This window comes from Simochromis diagramma, unplaced genomic scaffold (genome assembly GCF_900408965.1).
Source record: "Simochromis diagramma unplaced genomic scaffold, fSimDia1.1 OVJJ01000334.1, whole genome shotgun sequence".
Classification (NCBI taxonomy): Eukaryota; Metazoa; Chordata; class Actinopteri; order Cichliformes; family Cichlidae; genus Simochromis; species Simochromis diagramma.
In genome coordinates this window covers 5184719-5202020 of record NW_024386764.1, presented here as the reverse complement: position 1 = coordinate 5202020, position 17302 = coordinate 5184719, and the positions used below count along the sequence as shown (strand labels likewise).

Here is a 17302-nt window from a genome sequence, read left to right as displayed (position 1 = left end):
TATAATTCTTTTTCTGTGTATTTCTAGGCACACAACTTGTTCCTCAATACTTATTTTGTGTTAACTGGGACTGCGATGTGACAATGTGCCACCATCACATTTTGTCACATTAGCTAAAGAGAAACAAAGTTTACACAGCACTGAAGCGGGTTATTCCCTTCCCCCCCTTTTACCCTCCTCCAACCTTCCCTCTATTTTTCTTCCTCTGTCACTCTTTGCTACTCTGTTGCCTTTCTTTCTATACTTCCCTCGGATGTCAAATCCTCTATCTTGTACTTCTACTTTCCTCTCCAATCGTCTTTTGTCTGGGCATGCTAGCGACCCTTCAGTTATATTCCTCTATGCATTTTATCTCAATTTTTATATCTGATTTTGTTATCATTTACTCCTTAATTTACCTCGATCTATTTATGCATGCTGTCTGTGAAACTGATAGCTGCATCTATCAATGGAACCGTGTCAGATCTTAATAAGGCTTTGTCCAGTGGATCTACCCTAAACCACAAAAATCTGATTAAAGTTTCTCATCTTTAAGCTAACCAGGAAGTAGAGGCAGGTGTCAAGTGGCAAACATATGCTAGAATGTGTTTAGTGACCTCATGGAGATGGTCAATAGTCAGTAACCCTACACTTCCTGTGCTGTGGGAGAGGCCTGTAATGGCTAACTTCTTGTTTGGCATGAGTGCCTGATAGGACAGGAAGTTCCAGGTTGCCATGTTGGTCTTATGTGATAACATTATCACATGGCCTTTACTACACACTCTCATACTTCGGGGATAGTTTACGCTGTAGTTGTATATTTGTCAGAAGTTCAGTCCCAAAGATGAGAAACTCGTAATAGATTTTTGTGTCTTTAATTGTGCTGTGATGGGTCAAATATTGGTCAATGGAACCTTGTTGCTATGAATCGTTGCTTAATTGTTAATCTATATTGTTGTTGAAGCAATTCTGTTAGTTTAGTTCCTTCTCATTATTTGTATTTTTTTGTTTATGCTTTAAAAAGTCTAGTTTTATTTTGTGTTTCAGTTCACATTTACCATGTTGAACCTTTTGTGTTAAGTATTTTCTGGAGAAAGGTCCATTTTCATCGGCCTCTCTTGTTACCTCTCTCTCTCTCTTTCTCTCTCTCTCTTTTTTGACGCCCTTGCCCTCTGTTGTCATCCTCTCCCCCTTCCTCATGCCTTCTCCCAGTCCGGCGGGTGCCTCCTCGCTTCTCCATTCCACCAGCAAGTCAGGAAATCATGCCCGGTGGTAGCGTCAACATAACGTGCGTGGCAGTGGGGTCGCCCATGCCTTATGTCAAATGGATGCTGAACGCTGAGGATTTGACGCCAGAGGATGAGATGCCAGTGGGCAGAAACGTTCTTGAACTGAGCAACGTTCGTGAGTCAGCCAACTACACCTGTGTCGCCATGAGCAGCCTTGGGATTATTGAATCTATGGCACAGATCACTGTCAAATGTAAGAGAAAACTGTGCTTGTGAAGACCGGTGCCAGTGACCTAGATAGACTTCATAAGTTTAGTTAACATAGACTACCTATCGACATTATGTTCAGTTAAGTTTTAAACATACAGAAAATTGCTGAATTGCCAAAATGTTCCTGTCTCTGGAAAAAATGCCCAAGCCTCAAGTGTGTTTTTTATTCAAAGTTACGTTTTTTTTTTCTTTTTTTTAACTGCTTTAATTTCTGTTTTGTTTTTTGTTTTTTTACCATAACAGCTCTCCCAAAGCCCCCAGGTACCCCCGTAGTTACGGAGACCACTGCCACCAGTGTGACCATCACCTGGGACTCAGGAAACCCAGATCCAGTGACATACTATATGATCCAATATAGGGCCAAGTCTCCAGACAGCAAATATGAAACTATGGACGACATCACCACTACACGTTACAGCATTGGCGGCCTTTATCCCAACACAGAGTATGAAATCCGTGTCTCAGCTGTCAACACAATTGGCCAGGGTCCTCCTAGTGAGCCGGTAGAAACTCGGACTGGTGAACAAGCCCCGGCCAGTCCACCAAGAAACATTAAGGCCCAGATTCTTCCCCAAAATACCATGATGGTTCAGTGGGAAGAGCCAGAGGAGCCCAATGGGCAGATTAAGGGCTACCGTGTTTATTACACCATGGATAACTCCCAGCCCATGAGCCTCTGGCAGATCCATAATGTCCAGGACAGCCTCATCACCACTATCCAGAGCCTAGTTCCTCAAGAGACCTACACAATCAAAGTTTTAGCATTCACCTCTGTAGGGGATGGACCTTTTTCAGAACCCATCCATGTCAAAGTACTGCAAGGAGGTAAGGACTCTATACCGACTGATTTTTCCTAACTGGGTCAGCTCGGCTGCTGGTGTTGAAACTATGTATGATGAGCATCTGTTCAGTGTTCAGAAAATGTTGAAAGCACATTGTTAGGTAACTTTAAAGTAAGTCATACAGAAATTCTTCAAACGATATGGCCCCTAAAGCAGAAGGCTTTAGACGAATGCTGTGAAAATGGAAAATAAACAGTTGTTTTTTATGAATCTGTTGCATCCTATATTTTTCTGAAACTTTGAGCAGTGCTCGGTGCCTAAGAGACATTGTTTTCTCTCCTGCTGTGCAAACTTCACATCTCCAAATGATGTTACAATATGTTTGATCATTATAGTCTGAATAAAAAAAAACCCAATTTGAGAAAGAAGGATGAGCTTTAGGGCACATCCACTTTTAGACACCGCAAAATAAGTAAATTCTGATTAGCCTAAATATATTATTGCGTTGGTATTTGGAGGAAACTTGTAACTAATTTCTAGTAACCTATCCCACTACAAAGTCCTCTGCTGTGTTCTTCAGTTCCAGGTCAACCATCTAAATTCCAGGTTGGTGCTGTGTCCGATACCAGCATTCAACTAACCTGGGAACCTGCCTATGAGAAAGAGGGAATTATAAGTTATGAACTTCGTTATACGGAAAGCACTTTTGGAGGCCAGGTAAGAATCTTAGTGTTTGCTGGTTTTTACATTCAATAAACGCTTATCGGACGTTGCACGTCGTTTAAATTCAGACTTGTCAAAAGGCATATTTTTAATCAACAGATGAAGAAAACATTTGGACCCACAACATCATATGTTGTGGAAGGTCTCCGTCCCAACACAGTGTATCGCTTCTCCCTGGCAGCCATCTCTAACAAAGGCATCGGAGCCTTCACAAATGACATTACGCAGAAGACCTTGCAAGCGAGTATGTAGCCCTTTATTCAGTCTCCCGTCTAACTTTCTTTTCGCTAACAAAGAGATTTTCCTATCTATGCCACAGTTAAAAAAAAAAACATCATGACTGTACGCCTTTGTGGACCATTGCTACACTGAATACTAAACTGAATTTCTAATGGAGTTTTGTGTTTTTTCCCCTTTTCTCTGATGTCAGCGGTATCATCACTTATTCCTTAATAATGACTTCCTAATCACAGTTTAAAGCTGATTAACACCACATAGCAAACTGATTTAACTGTTGTGTTGTTGAATTCTTGCCGTTTGTTGTGGATTCATATTTCTGTATTTGACCTTCGTATTGTTAACCTTAATGAACCAAAACAACGGCGGTATGTTCTACCTTGGTGGCAAGGTGGTTAAAAAGAAGCTCCAAAGGGGTAAAGACTTTTCAAACTGAGTGTTTTGCAACATTTGTTTTTGATTTGAGAATTATTTTATCTTCTAAATTAGCTGTGGTGCCAAAATGTGAGTGTACTCTGTCAAACATATTGAGTCTTTGTGGACTGACAATTTTGGCAGTTTTCTTTCTTTCCCTTTTCAATTTTGTTCATATTTGCTTCTCCTTTGTCAACAGCAAGTGCACTTCCCACGTGACAGAGACACAAAAAATGTCAGTTCTCCTCTGAAACCGCCAAGGCTCTTATATGAGCTGTATGTGTAGTAGCAACGTGAATTTAGTCACGAAAGACCAAAAAAAAGAAAGTAGTAGTTGCCTAAATTACTAAAATGCCCACCCTCTAAATTTATAGCAGTCTGTTCTGCACTGATTATTTCATTTTACTGATGGTAGAAACACAACTGAATTATTCAAACCATCCAGCTAAAAATAACAGCAGTGATATCATAGTGCACAGTGGTGGAGTCTGTGGGGAAAGAAAATACCCACAGCTTATCCAGTCAAATGCAGTAGTAGGTACAAGTAAAACAATGTGTTAAATTCATTGTCTTTTGGGTTTATTATAAATAAAAAGCACAAGAGTGATGTGTATTAAGATGTAATGCATTAATGGTGAAGAACCTTGAAAATAGAGCTGGATTTAAGGGATTACTGGTGGATCTGAGCCAGTCTTTGTAATAATAGAGAAGTCAAAAACGCATGCTTTGTTGGAGTGGCTATTGTTATTCTCAATAAACTGCATTGTGTAGATTTAGAGAAATTGTACACCGACAAAGGAGAGCCATGGCGGGAGAGAGACTTCTTTTAACACATTTTCTGTTTCTACCAGTGCAACTTGTTGGCTGTATCCCCACATCTGGATGTGTGTGGGGGGGCAGCTTTGAAACAACCACGTCACAGTTCTTTTTGTTACTGCTAGGCAGCAGAGCTACACAAGCAGTGCATAGTCACTGAGGAGGGCGCCACCTGCATGCCATACTCACTCCTGCCCACTTGGGGTGCTGTTTTAAACCTAACACTGCACCGCTGATCTTTAAGCAGGCCTGGCATGATAATACTCTGTGTTCATCCCTCTTTTGTCTTGGTGTCTTTTGAGTGTCTGTGCACATTTTCACCTATCATTGTGTCTTTGTGATTTCCTTGCCCAGTAAACCACAAGCTGATTGGATTGGATACGCCTCTATCTTCCTATCACATCCCTATTTCAGCTCTGTTTCCCCTTTTTTGCCACTTGTTCCCCTGTGCATTGGAACAAAAGGTCCTCCTCCTTTGAATGGCTTGACATCACTTTGCTCACTTTGTGTCCTCTCCCTTTTATGTTGACTCTTTTGGAAAAGGTTTTCTGTTAGATGTTTTATTTATTTATCAATTTGTATTTATTTCTGGGTTCTCTGAAAGAGTATTGGTTTGGCATCATTCCAAACAGTAGCTTGCTACTCTTTTTGGCTTTGTTTTGAGGGGTGGGTGGGGTGGTGGTTCTCGTATGAACCGTAGTCCACCGCTGACAAAGCAAGTACGACACAAGAGACGAAGCAACACACGGCATATTTGCCTTTTAAGTAAATATGGGGCATAACAGGCTTAATTCTTCCTCTGAGTTGCTTCATCTATGCATTTTCATTGGATGATAACGATATCTAGCTGCCCATCTTAAAATTTAATACTACTCTCCTAGATATTTTTATCAAACTCCGTTTTCTGTAAATATTGTGTCAGATATAAGTTCTGCTTTCCATAATAGAGTTGATATTAAATATTATTCTAGTTTTAATTTTAAGGTTTATCACTGCAGGCACCAGAAAAACCAAAGAATAAGTCAGACAATGCAAAATATTTCCCAACACTACACATTAAATAATGTAAGCTTTTTCGATGCTCTGAGGTAAGTGGTTGTGTGGTTTAGAGATTCAGTCTGCCATAACATTAATCAAAGACCATCCAGTTTATAGTTTTTTGGGGTTTTTTCATTAAACATATCAACAGCAATTGGAAAGCTACCTTAAGCCTTTTTATGCTTAAAAATATTTAATAGCTGCAGTTCGGATGCTTATACAGCACAGGATGTCTCTAAATCTGTAGACATATACGGTATAAGTTTTATTAAGTGGCTTCATAATTGAGCTAAAATTGTCACTCTGTACATCTGAAAAAGCTGAATGTGTTAAGGTCATTATTGACATATAGATGCAAAGAAGCAGATCTACCAGCGGTTTGATAGCTAGTTTTATCTACTGAGTACACAGACACTAAAAACTGCTACACATGCGCATATAATACTCCTACTTTACAGTATAATGAAGATTAAGTGGTTGCTTGACTGAACTTACTGCAGTTAATTTTAAAGATTAATAACTTGCTCAGGAGGAATCAGCGTCATTAGGTCAAAAACTAGAGTAAATAATAAAATGAATTAATATTGCCTTTGCCTGTTCTGTCCAAACACATTGCAGAGCAACAGCATACAATCCCCCCCACGAGACCCACTTCAACTGGGTTTGAATCCACCGCGATGTCTGGCAGACTGAAACACTTTGCCACAAAGTGAAAAGAAAGACAGACAACATGATTTTCCAGTTTGCTTTGTTGTCTAGTATCTGTGGTAAAAATGTTCACATATTGTTGAAGTTTGTGCTCAGTCCAAGTAGCATTACCCGAGGCTATTGTCATGGGGACCATTCTGTCAAAAAAAAGTCACTTCAGAGAATAACAATTTTCTTGGAATTCTCTCACGACCTTTAATTGCGCTACTGCGATTGACGCCAAGTAACTTATCAAACTAAAGAGCACCAAAATCATTTCATTTGGTGCTCTCAGCCAGTGTTTTAATAGGCCGGATTAAATACAGCAAATGTTATTGGCAACAGTGGCCCCCATTCAGAAGCAAGGCCTCATGGGGTATGCTGCCATAGTCAAACCAGGATGCGATAACTTTTGTGAAACCTGTCAGACGTGGCCGGAGTGGGTCCACAACCTGAGAGCCAGGAGGTGCTCCCAGCATTCCTCTAGCTGTTATCCACGCACAAGGCAGGGTAACAGGACCTGAGACAGACCCTGGGAGTGGGTGTTAAGGGACTGCAGGGCCCCAGAGTCGCAGATAAGAATCCCATTTCATAGCGTCAGAATTAATTTCATGCTTTGCGATGAGCTATGAGCCAAGGCCCTGGATTGTCAGGCTTTGTTACACATTTAGATTATACCTAGAACCTGCCAGTAGCCACTCAAGGGCTATCTCTCAAATTAAAGTGGCAGATTCTAAATCCTCTGTATTTAACCAAACAAGCAGTCAGCCGCCAACCCCCCGACCCCCCCCTCAATGCGCACAAACACACTTACTGTAATTGAAGTGGGTTTTTAGATATATTGGAATATTTGTGTAAGCCACACCACGGCCATTTGGCATCAGTGGAGAGATTAATTCCATAATGATCTACAAATTCGAACATCCTGTCATCTGATGAAAATACAGTGCAGATATAGACATGTGCTTAAAATCTGATAGCAAAAGCACGGGCAATCTGTCATGTGCAGGGTTCATTTCACAACAGGCACTCAGTAATAGCTTGTGTAACTAAAATTGCGAGCATTAATGTATGTAAGTTGCTTGGCTCCCGAGGCAATTTTAATCTGAATGTAGTCATAATAATTAGGTATGCTACCTGCACTTGACATTATTGATTTTATATCCAAAGCACCCGGTCACATCACAACAGACTTAAGAGTCAGAGGATATAAAAGCAGACATGACTAATTATTTGTCAAAGAGCATTTTGGGCAAGTCTTTCAGCGAAGCTTCAAAAGAACCTCAAGTGAAGCATTAGCTGAGTTTCTTCTTTTGTGCTCGTATAGTTCTAGTATCCGTAATCCTGCCACTGGACTTCCTGGGATATGCACTTTATTAAAGCTGTGCCCCAGCCACTCTTAAACTGTTATCAGGCATGAGGATGCCTGTGCACTGTGATAGCCTGGCCACTGTCAGTTTCATAGCCATTTTCTGCCCACAAAGATTGAGAACTGAGCAATCGTTCTTGACGTGGAAGGTTTGCAAATACAATATGAGCGAAAGGAAAGAAGCTGAAAAGCTCAAAATCCAGTAAGACCTTAAGTAAATAAGCCCATTGGACACAGAAGGGTTTGGAAACTGTGGCTGAGGTCCTGTTTTATTTGTTGTGCGCTAGAACATTCAGTCTTCGCTGGGAGGAGGCCTGTCTTATTCTCAGAACTCCTGTTTTTTATTTCCTTTTAAAGCTGTTCTACCCAAAGTGACATTACAGGCAGAACACTGTCATTAAACTTTTATGAATTCCACAACACAAGCTTTCCATGTTGCTTCTTCTATTATGGTGCCCTGGCATTCTCGTAATGGCACTAAGCTTTACAAAGAGACATAGGCACAGGGCTATGAAATGGGATTTATTTTTGCAAATTGCAAATAAAAAAGGATGTTTGTGTAGTTGGCCAAATGTACTAGAATGGAATATCTTGGGAGGGAGTATTTTTCCACCAACGCTTCCACCGCTCACAGTCTTGTGGACCTTCCCAACCGACAGTACAGTATCAGACAGCCCTGGCTACAGCATAGAGCCAACTCTTTCTCTCATAGTAAACCCAAAAAAGGGGGTTAAAAACAAACTCTCAAAATGAAAAGGTGGCTCGCTGATTTCTCTCAGAATTTGCGGCATGCTTTCTGGCGAGGAAAGCATTGTCGCACAGCAAAGTTGGCTCATTCTGTAGTCAGGTGCTGGTGGTAAGAAAGTCTTTAAAATTGTGTGTTTTTGGGAGTCAGGTACGTATTATGCAGACAGCGCTTGTGTTTTCTTTATGTTTGTTTGCTTTTCAGAATTTGAATGTTCTTATTTTGTGTTCATGCAGAGTTTCTTTTCCATGTTTACTCATGAGTTGTCATCTTGAACTTTAACTGTTGTTGTAGTTTCTTTTTGAGTCACCTGGGTTACAGAGAAATTTGTTTCAGTGCCCTCCTTTTGTTCATAATTTAGTTTTTCAGACTTTGTTTTTTCCAATGTTTTTATTTCTTTTCTGCTTTATGTGGAATGCTTTATTATTTTATTTATTTTGATTGTTGTGGTTTGTGTACCTACATAATAGACAAAAGATGTAATAATGAACTGGGTTTGTCACATCGGCAGGGACCGTGCATATTTTCAGATTAAACTTGCACAGTGCCATTGGATAGAAACATTTTCATCCAATTCTTCCATACAGTACCAAAGCCTGGATGAGAAAGGTTATCGCCCCCTACACAGCACATTTTCTGGACAAGCTCAAGCTGTCTGAGAACTTGGCTCAGATCAGAAAGAAAGGCACTGAGTTTGGTCTAGAAACTTTTCAAAGACCACTTCAGACACAAATAATAGACACCATGTTGGACTGATTTAATACTGTAAAGAAATAAAGGACAGATACAAAATCTCTTTATACGAAATCTTGAATATCTATTGCAATATATGTATTAGTGCTGTAGGCGTTAATCTCATTAACGCCATAACTACATTAACGCAGCAAATCTCCGTCAACGAGTTACCGCGGATCGCCCCGTGTGTGGGGCTGCATGGCGTCAACGCGTTAGCATGGTAGCTCGTTAACGCGTTGACGCCGTGCATCCCCACACACGGGGCGATCCGCGGTACTCTCCTCAGTTGTCTGACTAAAGTGCCTCGTTTGCAATAATACACTACAACAGGGGTGTTCAACATAAGGCCCGGGGACCAGAACAAGAAGGAGGGCATAACATTTGCAAATTAACAGCTTAGACCTCTCCATTGGTTATTCACACTTCACCAAAGTAACGATTAAATGACAGAAAAATTCATTTTTCTATGATCTACTATAGAAATTTCTGGGGGTTTTTTTTTTCTAAATGTGTAGTTAAACTTCTTTATGCTGACAGAAAGCTGAGTGAGATCAAAGTGGGCTGTATATGGCCCACTGTGTAAAATGAGTTTGACATCCCAGCTCTACACTGACACAACATAGTATATGCATATCCAGTGCTCATATCCCAAAATGATAGCTATCTGGATTCATTATTACACTTGCTTGTGCCATTTATCCATTTATTGCATCTTAAGTTGACATTTGCTTGAGTTTTATTTTTTTATTTGAAATTTGTTTTGCATCTGTCTTTGTTTTACAATTTTCTTTGGATTCTTCTTCTTGTTTTTTATTTAAGTTTTGAATTTCCCTTTCTTTTTTCATTTTCTTTATCTCTCCCATCTTTTTTATTTTTTTGTTTTTCACCCCTCCTCCCTCCTTCCCCATCCTCCTCGTCCTCCTCCTTCCTCCCAACCCACCCCTCCTCCTTCCTTCCTGTCCTCTCCACTTCACCAGAGCCCTCAGCTCCCCCTCAAGAAGTTAAGTGCAGCAGCACCAGCTCTACCACCCTGTTGGTAAGTTGGCGCCCCCCACCTTTGGAGAGTCAGAATGGTGCCCTGGTGGGGTATAGGGTGCGCTACCAGGTGGTGGGCCAGTCAGAAGGGGCCGGTGACAACGAGGAACCGCTGGAGGAGCCCATGGTGCCTGCCACTGAGGAGCAGGTGTTGCTTCAGCGATTAGAGAAGTGGACCCAGTACCGTGTCACGGTGTCTGCCTCCACTGTGATTGGACCTGGCCCCGAGAGTGAGCCCCTCGTCTGTCGGACCGACGAAGATGGTAGGTGAACCTAGCCTGTGCAGAAGCTCTTGTATTGACTTTTTATTATGGCTCAATAGCACTTTAGTTTAGTGGTGAGTATACCACCGGTAAACATTGTTTTTCTGTTGTATGTGTATGTGCAACCCAGTATCACAGCAAAATGTGTAATAGACACGCCAGTGCGCGGTTTCCATTTCACACTTTGCTTCTCCAAAACACAAAGTGGACACGTATGCAGAAATTGCATTACCAGCAGGGGAGACATGATATATTTAAAGCCACAAAGTCGGTAGTGAGCCAAATACGTATTAAGTACATTCCAGTGTCCTTAATTGTCAGAATTAAGCTAGGGGCCTAATATGTATATTCATGTAAATGTGTTAATAAGGTCTGTTTAAACATTTTGTGCATATGTCCTATATGATGGAAATGTGCTGCCCATGCATGCATAAAAGAAACTATGATCACATGGTATCAAATGCATACCAATAATGTTATAGCAGCATACTGCTTTATAAACTGTGCAAATGGAAAGACTCAAAATGAAATATACACGTGGGAAATCAAGCATTTTTGCTATTGCAACATAAACAACTACTGTCCTATTGCTCAATTGAGGGCCATATGCGTTTATGCATATGGGTACAAGGCCTTATCTATTCAAGCATTTCCACAAATAAAGAGTCACAACACGGTGACAGTATCTATCGAAAGCCTGTCATTATGATAATAAGTATCTTTAAGGAAATGAGATCCAGGGCTGAACAGTAGAATGCGCCTTGTTAATGAACACAATTTTACCATGATGACGGGAAAGATGATGGGGTTGTGATTTAGAGGCAAAAACAGGGAGTCAAAGTGTTTTGTAAAGGAGCAAATGGAAGCAGGTTGAGTGGAAGAATTTTATCAACAGAACATCCATCTCACAAAGGGACGGTCCGTGGCAAACTGAAAGGCCCGAACGCAAGGCCTGCCATAAAAGTCTGTCATTATGACTGACAGACGAGGTTTACCACAGACAGAGACGTACTGAAAAGGTGGAAGAGACACGGGGAAGTGATGAATGCGTGTGCATGTGTGCATGTTGAATTTGACTGACACTGGAGTGTGTTTGTTGTTTCTAAATGTTTTTGTCCATCATTCTTGCTAGCTGTCAATAGTTTTCTCTGTGTGTACATGAATTTGGATTCAGGGAGTTATTTATGTCACGACATGATGTGAGGCACTTTTACGATGCAGGGCGGTGAATCAGACTGACAGGTGTGTAATGGTCTCATGCGAGGATTTGATTATTTCTTTAATTTCTTGTAGTTCCTGGGGCTCCTCCAAGACGGGTGGAGGTGGAGGTTATCAACTCCACAGCAATTAAGGTGATGTGGCGTTCTCTTACGCCAGGCAAGCAGCACGGACAGATCCGTGGCTACCAGGTTCATTACGTGCGTGTGGAAAATGGCGAGTCTCGAGGCCTGCCTCTCATCAAGGATGTGATGCTGGCTGATGCCCAGGTATGACCATCTCGTAGTTTTCCTTCTACAAACTAGCTGTCAGAAAAATGCAAATCCCGCCACGCAGCATGCGTTTATCGTGCACCAATCACATTAAAAATTGAAAACATATGTGTAAGCTATTGGCTTTTTTTTTCTTCTCATGCAAATCGCGAATTGTCTAGTTAATCCACGCTGTTGCAGCAGGAGTATGGGGAGCGATAGGGCTCTTGCCTTGTAGATTTCATTTCATGTTGCTGTAATATTCTTTCTCCCTCAGCCCGTCGACACACAATAAGAACTATAATCAAAGCTTCACTCATCTTGTCCTCCTTCTTCTACCTCAATGGCTTTTATTAGGAATGTCAAGACCCCTGCTTCATGGCAACATATGCAATGAAATATTTATGTGTGCTTGTATCCAGTGCAAAGACTTGGAGAAAATGGGCACGGAACTATTTCACCACAATTTAGACTTTGACTGGCAGAACTGGAAACGATGCTTTTTGGGGGTTTGTTTGTCTTTGATGGGGGTTTTTTTTCTGTCAACACAGTTCTAGTGATGACTGTGTGTAGTATCGGCATTTCAAATCGAGATTTTGAACAATTGGGAAAACAAAACACAAAAAAAGTTTAGCGCATTCAGGCCAAGCACCACACGCACGGGCAAAAACCTCTTTTTCTTATATCTATTTATCTTAGTTTGTATCATCATTAATCCATGCAATGCTACATTTTAATGCCATTGCTGCTTGTAGTTATCAATATATAACACTATTGTGCCTTTTTGTCAGCTGAACAGTAACATAATTAAACTAGCAGACCTGTACAGCTCTCCTCACAACATAAACTTCAAACAGCTTCTTTCTCTCTTGACCTCCTAAAACCAGTGACCTATTTCTGATACCCATCCTCTGCTCCCAAACCTCTTATGCCCCCGTCTCTCACAATCCTATTTCTTCCCTTTCTTTTTTTTCTCTTTCTTTGAAAAAAATATTGCTCTCTCTCCTGCGCTCTTTGGCGGGGGGGGGGTTAGTGGGAAACAGACGATACAGCTGAATATGTGAGTACGAAGCTTCACCTGGGTGCTTTGTGTGCCTGAAAGAGTGTAAACAGAGGGTATTGCATCAGCCCGGTTAGATTCACAAGTTACACAGCCCATCCGATCCTTGTTCATTAAGTCTGGACAACAGTTTGGCTCAGGGGCTTAGCTCTCTGGTGACTCGGTCTAAACACTATATCTGTGCATAACCAAGAAAAAGGGGGCTTACGTCTGTCATCATTTAGTTTGTACACTTGATGGTTGATGCAATACCCACTGACCGCTGTGCCTGGAATGCTAACGCTATTCGTATCATACTGTGTGCTGACAGTGTGTTGTGTCTTGTGCTCTGGTGGTGTTTGAATGATTTTTTCCCCCTTCTGTTTTGTGTTTGTGTGATCTGTGCTCCATAGATATATATTCTTTTTAATGTGGTGCTTTAGAAGTACTGTGCTTCCTTGAGTTTTGTATATTGAGATGGTAGTTTAAAGAATATCTCTGTACGACCCACATTGTGATCATTCATATTTTTTACTTTGCACAGAATGTTCTCTACCTTTGAACCAGAGTCCATCTACATTACACGAGTACCATGTCAAGTGCAACACACTACTTATAGCTCATTTACCTTTATTGATTTCTCCCATCCTTCTGCCAAACTAGTGCCTGTTAAAAACCTAATTCTGCATTCGTTCAAACCTTCTCTCTTGAAAGATTCATTAGAATTGATCGGAAGCCTCTCTTTGAAGAGGACTCAAGGAAACTTAATGGCTGAGGTAAAAAACTGCCAGGGAATGGCCAGGATGTATTCAGCATGCATTTATCAAAGTTAAGTTGTTGATTGGAATATTGCTAAAGGACTAAGTGGAACTACTTTCCATTTACATGCATAATGTCACTCCTCCACCTTGGCAGATCTAATAATTTATGTAATGGAAATGTCTTCCATTACACAGGGGGAAACATTACATTTAATGCATGCCTCGTGAAAATTAATAAAGAGGAGCAGGAGACACTTGGCTTAGATTAACATTCTGCATAAGGCAGTTTGAGCTGCACGAAGTGGGGTCAAATCATGAAAAATTCAACACGTATTTTGACATTTTCCTGTCTCTGCTTCTTCCGTGTGTCCCATAGGAAATGGTCATTGGAGGACTCAAGCCAGAAACCACTTACTCCATCACAGTGGCAGCATACACCACCAAGGGGGATGGTGCTCGGAGCAAACCCAAACTGGTGGTGACCAAAGGCGCAGGTTAGTACAATGATAAATAATTGATTTGTTTGTTGTCATAGAACCTTTGTTCGTGCAGCAGTAAAGCTAACTTGTTTTTCTGCCTCTGACTGAAGGGTTTTTCGCTCAGGGACTCCTGTTCGCTCCCATCCAGCTGTCTCCGCTATGATTGTGCTATGATTGTGCTATGATTGCTTGTTTGCATTTATTTAACAATACTCAAAGAACCCTCGCAGAGAGCCACAATATAGTGTGATTAACTGATTCGGATCTGTTTAGTAGACACGAACAAATGCAATAATGAATAATTTCAAGAATTTCTGACAGTTAACTAAGTGTAATTAGTACTCTTTATCGACAGCGCCATAGGCTATGATATTAACAGTGTGTTCAGCTACTCAGGGCTGTTATTCAGGGCACATCTAAGTCTAAGGCAGTGTTTGCTTTTATCAGTGCTGCGTTTATCATTTGAGTCATGTCCTGAAGGCTAGCCACAGATTTTTAGAGATCAAGGCCACGGATCTTTTAGAGACCAGGGCATGGTGTGAGGTTTTTTTTTTTTCCCTAAGACAGATTAGGAGAGCATGAAAACACATGTTGCTCTTTGGTTTTAGCTGTATATTAGAGCCTGCACTCTACAAAGCATTGTTTTCTTCACATTTCTCCTTTTTTTTTTTTTTTTTTCCACCGGTGAGCATACCAGTTTGTCTAGACTCTCTATGCCTGCCTAAAAGCTGGTAGTTTGTTTAGAATGAGCATGATCTGCAGAGGATGTAAAAAGCTTGCATACCCCTGCTAAAATGCCACATTTTTGTAATACAAAAATAGAAAAATATATATATATATATTATTTAGAAATGTTCTACCTAAAATGTGACCTATAACCTGTACAATGTGGTTCAAAACCAGATCTGTTAGGGGGTAAAATAAAAATAAATAAATAAAAATATTGTAGTTCCATATCAACAAGCTTATGTTTTGGGTTTAGTTTAATTGTAGGTACATTCAGTCAGTTCGTTTCCAAGCCAATGTATACTAAAACAAACAGCAAGAAAACAGTGAGGACAATAAATAACAAATGAAATGATGTAAAAGTGACAATAACTAGACCTGAACAAAGTTGATGAAAAAACAAGAAGTCAGGGAGGTGGATTTTCTTACAAAGAAAATTAGCAAAATTTTGCAGCAACATCTATCAAGTCTCCCAAAAGGATGTGGAGAAATGTTTCTGGTCTGATGAAACCAAGGGTAAAATTCCAAAGCTTTTTATTACAACCAAAGCAATGCATACCACCAAAACAATGGCATACCCGCGGTGAAGCATGGTGGTGGCAGCATCATGCTTTGGGGGCGTTTTCTTCAGCTTGAGCTAGAGCCTTAGTTAAGGTGGAGGGAATTCTGAGCAGTTTCAAACACCATTGTGTTTTGGCAAAAACAGTGAAGTTTATGCTAGAAAGCATTTTAACATTTACCGTAGTGTGCCAAAAACCGAAAGCATCCAGATCAAAAAAAGAATGGCTTGATTAGAAGAAGATTAAAGTTTTGAAATGGCCAAGCCAGAGCCCAGAACTGAATCCAAATGAAATATTGTGAGGTGACCTGAAGAAAGCAGATGATGCAATTGGACAGATTTGGAGCACTTTTGCAAGGAAGACTCTGCAAATATTAGAAAGTCACGATGCACTGCGCTTATAGGCACCAACACCATAAGAATGAATTATGTTACAACGTCAAAAGGTGCTTCAACAAAGTGTTAGTTTGAGAGTGCATATTTATGCAGAAGGTTATTGTAAGTTTTTTATTTCAATCCTTTTGCAGTTGAGTTGCAGGGTCTGTAGGTCATGTTAGAGGTTGAAAAAGTTCAAAAATTATTTTGCCTGGTCTAATTTTTTTTACATCATAAAGTAAACTAGCATTTTGACAATGGTGTGAAGACTTTTTATATTCACTGTGAACTTCAGGTTGACTTGCTATGAGTTTGAAAGCTTTCTGTGAGTGGTTTTAGGCCATTAAACTAAGATTGTGTATGCATGTACTTGAGAAGGCCTCAAAGTGCCAATATGTGCACAACTGTATACATACAGCACATACTTTTTTTTTGATGCTATTATTATTTTAAAATAGTGAGGGATTGGGATGCAAGGATTTAATATATGTTCATTTGTTGTTTCTGTGTTTTTGTTTTTGTTTTTTTAAAGTAAAGAAAGAAAGAAACCCGCCATTACCTAGATTCACTGTCTAACCAAACCAAAATTACAACAAAGCAGTAGCACTACTAAACTAAAATGCTTCCTGAATTTTGGTTCAGTGTGTGATATGGGACTTTACTACCTGGTCTGGTCTCCAGGAAATAGACAGTGGCTGCAAACAACAATGAAGTAGGTTACAGAGCCTCTAGCAACCACTAGACTAGCTGACATGCAGAAAACTAAGCTTGTTGAATACATTCAATGCTCAAAATGTGTTCTAAGCTACAAGTAACAAAAACACTGGATATATACAGGGACACAAAAAAAACCCTAAATCAGGGCTGGCTGGAAGAACAGATTGGCTGTACTTTTGAAGCAGGTGGAAGAATTACTGCTGCAGCTTGATGAGAGCACAGGATTGGGGCACTGTCCAATCAGTAACAACAGAAGGCAGAATGAAGGAAGAGCAGTTAGGCTGGCATGCAGGATGTAAAAAAAAAAAAGTGCAGGCACTAAATTCTGATCTTGGGGTTACATTCAGAATTACCTTACAAAACAGTCAGAAGACTCAAAAAGACAAAGGACAAGGTGGTGTAATGGTCGAGTAATGTTCAAAAAAATGCTTATATCTTGATAAAGCTGGTGTCTTTCAGTCCATGCTCTCATTCCCTTCCATTCCCCCCAAAAGCAAATAACTTTAAATCCATCCACCCATCTAGCTTCTATTTCAGAAGTTCTTCACATAGATATTTTAAAAACGCAGTATTTCTGCTTTGCTGAATCTTTATCAGGATTTGATTCTTTCGCCTGTAACGATATGTGCAGACCTGTAGAGTGGTATGTCATACGCTCCTGTACAGACAACACATTTTCACAACCTAACGTGTGTACACACAAATGTCCCATCTCATGACAAGTGTGTGTTATAGGTGTCAGGGAGCATGGCGCTGCCAAAGGGGCCTGAGCGAGTGCTGTCACTCTCCATCCTTCTGTCAGGACTGGCTGACTGATGCGCCATTCCACAGCAATTCTGTTTGTCCCTCGAAGGG

At 40.5% G+C, this 17302-nt stretch overlaps 1 protein-coding gene across 15 annotated transcripts in view; it reads left to right on the top strand.

The window, feature by feature from the left end:
- The window catches only part of ptprsa (protein tyrosine phosphatase receptor type Sa), a 223089-nt gene that overhangs the window by 151894 nt on the left and 53893 nt on the right, over positions 1-17302 (top strand). For 8 of the 15 annotated variants that reach the window (XM_040032829.1, XM_040032837.1, XM_040032809.1 and 5 more), the window contains 8 exons: positions 1192-1461; positions 1722-2303; positions 2841-2977; positions 3083-3227; positions 10002-10322; positions 11616-11809; positions 12825-12851; positions 13968-14085. In XM_040032829.1, the coding sequence (XP_039888763.1) occupies positions 1192-1461; positions 1722-2303; positions 2841-2977; positions 3083-3227; positions 10002-10322; positions 11616-11809; positions 12825-12851; positions 13968-14085 (1794 nt within the window). The remainder of the gene's footprint in view (positions 1-1191; positions 1462-1721; positions 2304-2840; positions 2978-3082; positions 3228-10001; positions 10323-11615; positions 11810-12824; positions 12852-13967; positions 14086-17302) is intronic. The other 7 variants (XM_040032892.1, XM_040032901.1, XM_040032928.1 and 4 more) reach the window with 2 other exon arrangements.